The 8,203-nt window shown below is 33.1% G+C and overlaps 1 protein-coding gene across 1 annotated transcript in view; it reads left to right on the top strand.

The window, feature by feature from the left end:
• The first annotated feature begins 7,239 nt into the window (after positions 1-7,239).
• The window catches only part of LOC106052306 (uncharacterized), a 30,460-nt gene continuing 29,496 nt past the window's right edge, over positions 7,240-8,203 (top strand). Inside the window, exon 1 of the mRNA XM_056028746.1 lies at positions 7,240-7,620. Coding sequence (XP_055884721.1) covers positions 7,554-7,620 — 67 coding nt within the window. The 5' untranslated portion in view covers positions 7,240-7,553. The remainder of the gene's footprint in view (positions 7,621-8,203) is intronic.

The following is an 8,203-nucleotide window of genomic DNA, read 5'->3' as shown; positions in this document are numbered from 1 at the left end:
CCACTTTGAATACAGCACGAGGCGAAGTTGCCCTGGTCGTGGCACGCGCGTCCCTCGCTGTGGTCAATCCGGTGTTATCTCCCCTTCTCTCGATGACCAACTTTCCGAGGAAACAAAGAATCGAACGAAATTCCATGGTCTCTCGATTCACAAGTCGGTGCAAAAAGCCTATCCCTGGACCTCTTGATGGCGACACATTGTCTGCTTAACACCCTACCATTATTTCCCCACTCCCTCCCTCTCTCTCTCTCTGTCTCTGCCATTATCTGTTTACATTCGTCAACGTGGTTATTCTGATGTATTCCCTCCCAAGACGTGGCGCAGAGGGCGGACCAGTATCCTGTCTCAGATTTCTTGACCATTGTCCTTTCTCTTGGATTGATGGTATGCAGCTTAGTAGAGTGCTTGAGAACCACTTTACTTAGTTGTAATTAATTATATGTAATTTAAATAAATGTGCATTTTGTAAACATTATGCATTTCTAAATGGCAAGGACCAATGTAAGTATGTTTTATTTATGTCATTATATTGATCTTTATTAATTTATTTATAGCTTTGTTTGTATGAGCAGGTAACAATTGTATCATCTTGCACAAAACATTGACTTGATGAAACTTGTAGTTAATGACTTGATATTTGTAAAACACAAAAAAGTCCTAGTCATTTTTTTATCTAGATCTAGTATAAAGTATATGACTCAGTAGCTACTGTATTTGTACAAATTAAATCCAGTATATTTAAACGAATTAAATCTAGACTAAATAGTGGGTTAATTAATTATTCATTTTGCTTTTAGGTAGTGATCATGTATATTTGATAAATTACCCTTACACACAAAAACCTTACACACATTGATATTTATATATTCCATTGGCATGGATATTATTATAGCATTTAGTTCATCGTTCTTTAGATTTTTTTATTTGCACTATGTTCACACAATTTCATTTCACTACAAATATATTTGTATGTAAATATCTAATTCCTCTGCAAAGAATTTCTATATGACATAAAATGTTTCACTGCGTTTAAATGTGTTCATAATGTACCCAGATTTATATCGACCATTTTGACCGCGTAATGTTACTCTAGCAAATATACCATTTTCCATATCTTAGACAGAGTTTATTAAAAGAAATTTCTATAAATTAAATACGAAAATAAAACTAAAATGTTATTTAGCCTTGGCTAGACCAATAATAGTACACGCTTCCTCTTTTTGGGACCCCTCAACTCAAGAGAACAAGAAACTAGATGCACACAAAATAGAGCAGTGAGACTCATAACAAACTAACATGGTCGTATCTAGTATTTTTTTCTGGGGGGAGGGGAAGGGTTGGGTTAAATTTTTTATCCTCCCGAATATATATATATGTGTGTGTGTACATAATTAATCTTTATTATTATCTTCATTATTTTGGAAGACGTTTATTGTGCCCTCTAGGGGAGCGCTGTGAGTTCCTCTAACGCGGGGAAAGCGGCAAAGCACTACTTCCGGTATTGAAAGCCAACAAAATGCATATTATGAGGTATCTACAGTGCATTTTCCTGCTATTAAAAAGTTGTATTTCATAAACCTAATGTGCTATTCTTTATTACTTAGATCTTCCCGGTCGTTCGGCGCATTTGGGCGACAAGCTGTTACTGGCAATGTCTGGAGGCTTTCCCCACCTGCTATGAGGAGGACCTCCATGAAAGTGCGACACAAGTTGTTCTAGGATTTTCCTGTTTGCCCTTTTTTTTTTCGTTATGGCCACCATGTCATCGCAACTCTTATGCGTAATTCATTTTGTCGGAGAACATGTCCCGCAAACCTCATGCGACGCTCTGTCACAACCTTACTAAGGGGTCGACTCTCAGTTCGGCAAAGGATTTCCTTGATTGAGACTCGATCTCTATAACTGACTCCTAAAATCTGTCTTAGCCATCTTTGTTGAGCCACAATTAGTCTTTTTCAAATTCATTAGATTCACTGTACTTTATTAATGGAGCCCCGCCACTGTTAGAAATGTGTAACCTCTCTTGAATACGCTCTTGAAATTGGGTGACTGTAGTTTGCTTTAGATTTGATATCGAAAAGGGAAGTTTTGTCGTCAAAACATTTGTTGGGGTGTTTTAATTAAACTAAAAAAGTCTTTTCAAAACCCGCTATGCTACACTCTGAGGAGTTTGTGATTGTAGTTTGCTTTAGAATAAAATTGAGAGAAGTTTTCAACCTTAAAACTCTCTGTATGGGGATATTTAAACTCGAAACTCTGGAAGAGAGGGGTTTAAACTCAAAACCTCCCCTTGGCTTGGCTACGTTTATAGATTTTTGAGTAGATATATTGAACAAATGTATATTTTGCTTGTAGGGTGCGAGCCATTGGTTCACATGCATGACTAGCTTTATGACGTGATCGTCTTCTTTTTGGAAGTAACTTCTGTATTTTGGAAAATAAGAAGGTAAGACATATCCAAGCCAGATGAATATATGTTTATGTTAAGCTAGAAGCATGATTCATTGATCTCCCCTTCCTTTTTGTCTTTTCACTACTAGTTTATGTATTGATAATAATTATTATTCATTGTGACAAGTGAACATATACTTTTTGTAATTTTTTAAAAATTATCTTGTTGTCTCCCCTTATAGCATCCTTTTTTATTATTCTGTTATCTCCCCTAATAAGATTTTGTTATTTACCGTGATAGCGTAATTTTATTATTAACTTGTTAGCTCCATTAGCCACATTTAAATATCACACATTGCAGAAAAAATGTATTTACTTTTTGTGATTGAGCAAAGGCTCATCAGATTTATTCTGAAAATGTCCATCACAGAAGTCATTCCCCGAAGTGTCATTATGGCTAGCATATTTATTTTGTATCGTTGCAAACTATATCTTTTGTAGGCAACCTGCCCTTTTGCATAGACTCAGTTTCTCATCCACCAAGCAACACCAGCTGATACCTCGCCGCTGGCCTTGTGCAGCCCTAAGTAAGAACAAATCATTGATTGAGTCGAAATAACTAAGAATTAATCACTTATTACGTAGCCTTAAGTAGCCTTTTATGTTGTCACTAACAGATAGTTAATTTTACAACTATTATACAAAAATTATGTCAAATAACTAGCAGTGATTGGACATACAAATGTATCTCATAGTCAAACCTTTTTTTTTTTTTTTTCAAATCATATGAACTATAAAATATTTCTATTTCTAGGTTTAAATGTACATCTGATATATCCTATTCTCTTAAGCGAGCAATTCTTGTATGTATATATATTTAAATCAACTCATTGGCCACATCGGAAAAACTCAAGGTTGACCGTTATATCGATTTGAAAATGATTCATTATAGAAAAAATATTTTGGTTAGAATGTTTTATCAATGAAAGTTTTCCATGACTTGAAAGAAAAAATACACCGCTTACGTCACTGGGCTTATATTAATGAATGTATTAATTTCCTGTATTTAACTTACACGAATACCTAATATACTAGTACTTCTGTGCGATTTGAACGCGATCCCTTTCAAAAGAGCTTATGATAAAATCGAAACTAATTCTATATATATTATATATTTATAATGCTCGTCGTTTTGTATGCCATCGTATTGTTTTTTCTTGTGTGCATTAAATATATATTTTTTTTTTTTTGTTTTCTTCTTTTCTTAAAAATGTTTTTGAAAATCTACTTGATTTACGGTTGTAACTCTATTTCTTTGTGCATTATTATTATTTTAAACTGTTTGTATTATCGACTAGATGTTGTTTTTGTTTGTTTTTTTTAATTTAAATAACCTGGTATCATAAACAGTTGAGTAAATAATTTCAATTAAGAGCACATTTGTTTTTAAAAGTAAATCTTATTTTTATCTTATCTTATATAATACAGACGTCACTTCAAAAAAGAAGATGATTACGTCATACGCGTCATGCATCTAGTCATGGATGTTAACCAATGACTTAAATTCTGCCAAGTCACTGGTTTTCCTGGCTAGCTCAGGCAACACATTCCATGCTCTTATAGCACTAAGGAAAATGGAGTACTGGGACAAATTTGTCCTAGCATATGGAACGAGGAATGTGCCTTTATCTTTGTGCCTTTCTGAGTATTTTATTATTTTGTTTTTGTATTTAAAGATTATAGTTTAGTGTTTTATGTATAATTGTTACTCTACTTTAGAGTCTTTTCTCCTGAAGGATTTCTAAATTTAGTGATTTTTTTAAAGGTGTTACTCTAGTCAAATAGTATGCATAAACATACAGACCATATTTAAATAAAGATTTAAAAGAGTTTTCATTGCTCTATTGTATCATTAATGTAAACACATGAGATTTAAACATTGAATGGAGAGGGACAATCGACAGATCAAATGTGGTGCACAACTGTGAATGGGACAGCTGGGCTTGAAAACTAGGCCGTCAAATGTTTCTCAATATTAACATTCTCAAAGAAACATAATAGAATTAAACAAAGGAAAGGCGAGATATTCTTTCATTCACATTTTAATGAGTTGTGCTCGTGTTCTAATAAAGTTATAACTAAAAAGTGAACTTTTTTTTTTCATTTTTTTAATTAATTAAAAAGCTTAATTTTAATAACAGTAAAAAAATTGGCAAGCTACTTTTTTGTGTATATTTTATTTATTTTGTTTCATATTCGGGCTTGAAGCAATATGTTAGAATGCTTTATTTTCTAATATGCTTGTTTTTCACTTAGTATTCGTATCCCTACCCAAACTTGGTCCCGCGAAATCCGTTTTGCATAGGGCCCCACAATGGTTAAGTCCTGCCCTGCTATTTAGTGACGGGTGAATACAGAGTAGATTACTTGTTCTTTTCCCTTTTTTTTTTGGACGCTAAAATTACGTGGAGTAGCTTGTAGAAATAAAAGAATGATCTTTACATGACTACTTGAGTGTTTAGCCATGAAGAGAATTATATATATATAGATAATTTTTATTTTGTTGCAAACATCTGTCGATTTTTCCATATTTAGCGAACCGAAAAATGCATTATTATTCACATTTGATATTACTACGAGCATACACAGTAATACATAAATATGTTTTAAGAAACAAAATGTACTCAAAACGACTAGAAATGTGTGTATGTACATACAGCAGACTCTGAATATTACAGTCCATACGAAGCTTTTTTTAAAAAATTTATTTTGAAACTGATAGAGTAAGGTGCCTAAATATTTCACAAGAAATAATAAGTATATATTCAGCCAGTGTAAAGTCTATTTTAAGTTGCCCTGAAAATAACGTGGCCTATATTTAGAGTCCTGTATTTGCGGGTGAGAAATACTACTACACTGTGAAAAGAAAAAAAAAGGTAAGGTAACTGGTGCAGTTATGGACAAATAGACTGAGTTTTTTTACAAAGCTTTTATCAACTGTTTCTCTGCCTGCACCAATTGTGTACACGTTATTTCTCCCGCACCCATTTTCGAATCATAAACATTTATTATACTTCATAAAACATGAATCAATAAAAAACAGGATTACAAATAGAGTTTTTGTAATAGCACAACACAGAGGCGGATACCATCAAATTCACCAACAGACCCAGGAATATTCAAGCCATAGTCTTGTTTTCATCGTTGAAGGTAATACAATTTACAAATCATTGGGCACTAAATTAATAATAATAATAATTTTTTTTTAAAAAGATGATTTTTCTCTTTTAAATGTTAAACCCTTCAAAATGAAATTTTAACAAACATAAGTACTTTTTCAAGAACAAGTAGTTGTTTTTTCATCCCCTTTGTACAAGAAGTCACAATTCTGTTTCAAAAATTATTTTGTGGGTGGGTTATGATACAATGGACCTAAGGAGTGGGTCAAGTAGAAATTTTGTCGATCGGTCGACAGTTAAGCGAATTACATCATGTGTACGTTTTAGCACAATAGATTTATCTTTTTAGACTTCAAATGGTAACATTCATTAAGTAAAGATCCACTTTAAGACCTAGTGATCTATGGGGCAGATGATGTAAAGGTCATCTGTTTCTAAGACCCACGGTTAACGAGGATGTAAACTGGCCAGCATAACGACCAACCACCTTATCTTTTCCCCAACTAATGTCAGGTACCCGTTAGATCTGGGTGTACTCAGAGGCTTCCAGAAGATCCCCAATGTAAAAATCCTAAACTTCACCTGTATTCAAACCCAGAACCCCCAGTTCGGAAGCCAAGCGCTTTACCACTCAGCCAACGCGCTTTATATATTCATTTAGGGCAGTCTTATATTTGTTAATAATAGTTATTAACTTTAAACATACATTTTTAATTAATAAAATGTTATGTGTAATAAAGAGAAACTAAAAAAAGGTTTCTTCTCGTTACAAAAATAGATACATTGGCAAAAGATAAAACAAAAATATTCCTGACCTACCATGGGCGTAGCTAGGAATTTTCCATCGTTCAGGGGCCCGGGGGGCTCGACCTCTTTGGGGTCCCCTGCTTTTGCTTAATACCAAATTTTCAATGTAAAAAACACTCATTTAGATTTTCAAATTCTCCCCCCTCCTCCCCCGACCCTAGCTACGCCACTGTCAGACCTACTTAATGTAGTGAGCTAGATGAAATGACTTGGTATCTTTTCTCCTGGCAAATAAAAAAAAATTATCTCCTTTTCCAATTGTCATACAAACTAGCTCAATATCTATCTATCTATCTATCAAGCTATTTTTATATGTTTGTCTTTCTGTTTGTCTAATAGGCCAATGTGCTAATGTTTTTTAATTTTATTTTGATCTGTTTTGAAAATTACCATAAGGTCTATTACATAAACGTAGGGCCTTTGAAAAAATATATAAATAAGTATTTTACTCTTCATGCGGCATTTTACTCTAAACTAAAGAGATTTACTTTTACATTTTCTGTGCAATGTGAGTTAATTACGAGATATTTCTATTGTGTATAAACTCCTATTTCGACGATAAATAAATGTGTATTATAAAATATCTGAACATCTAAAATGATTTTTTGTGGGCTAGATGCGCTTTTGTGAGCATTAGAAACTGAGTCACCTACTGTGTTAAAATTATTTTTTTGTTGTTGTTTATTTCTGTTTTATTTCCGTATGATGACTTAAATGCCCAATCAATTTGAATATCTCAGATGATTATTATTGTGAAATAAAAGTAATTGTTCAAAAAAGTTAGAAAAATATTATATAATTGGTTGAATATAAGCAGAGCTAGAAAGGGACTGTTTGATACAACATCACGTAATAAATTCGTTCATTTACGGATGTCAAATGATTCGCATAATTTACATCCTGGTAGTTGGCTTTGTAAGATTGTTACAATGTTCAAATCATAGTAACATTCGCTCTATATTTTGAGAGAAGAGACAAAACAGACATACTTAGACCCAGAACCTTCCGCGCCGTTCGGCTCATTGGGCAGCAAGCTTTCTCAACAATTTGTGAGTCTAAAGAGAGGAAATAAAAAATTATTAAGCGATAAAATTATTTTGACATTTCTGATTTATACAAAAGCGATCTTTTCTAAAAAAAAATAATAATATTTAAATTTGATGTAACGAAAACAAAATGACAATTCACTACATTCTTTTTACTTTGATTGGAACTTATGAATGGCGTTTTGTTGCTACACAAGGTAAGAACGAATAGAAACTTTACTTTTTAAAAATCTTATTCATATCTTTTGTATAATCATAGAAGTGCGATGGCTGAGGGGGTTAAGTGCTTAGCTTCCGATCATGAGTTCCTGGGTTCAAATCTCAGTGAAAACTGGTATTTTGAATTTCGGGATTTAAAGAGTGCCTCTGAGTTCACCAAACTCTAATGGGTACCTGATTTTAGGTGGGGAAAGAAAAGGCGGTTGGTCGTTATGTTGACTATGTTGCAAAGGGAAAAGATTGTTTCTCTTCGAGACGTAGAAAAAAATGCCAATGATCACTAAGAATAAAGCTTGTATTTCAAACAACTGTCACTGCTTTGTTTTGAGTGACATTAAACGTAGGCGTTTCAAAAAAAAAAGCATTCAATGTATTATGCTACGATGGATAATTACCGTTTACCTAGAACTTACTTTAAACAAAGATTAAGACAGGTTACTATAAATTGTACAGCAAAGACAAAAAAAATATTTATTTTTACGATGAAAGTAAATCACATCATTACAATATTCTCCATATGAATTATAGGACAATTACGTACATTCCAAGAATAATGCGATA

Source organism: Biomphalaria glabrata, chromosome 5 (assembly GCF_947242115.1).
Source record: "Biomphalaria glabrata chromosome 5, xgBioGlab47.1, whole genome shotgun sequence".
Classification (NCBI taxonomy): domain Eukaryota; kingdom Metazoa; phylum Mollusca; class Gastropoda; family Planorbidae; genus Biomphalaria; species Biomphalaria glabrata.
The sequence above is the reverse complement of the archived record's forward strand: the minus strand, read 5'-3'. Positions and strand labels throughout refer to the sequence as shown.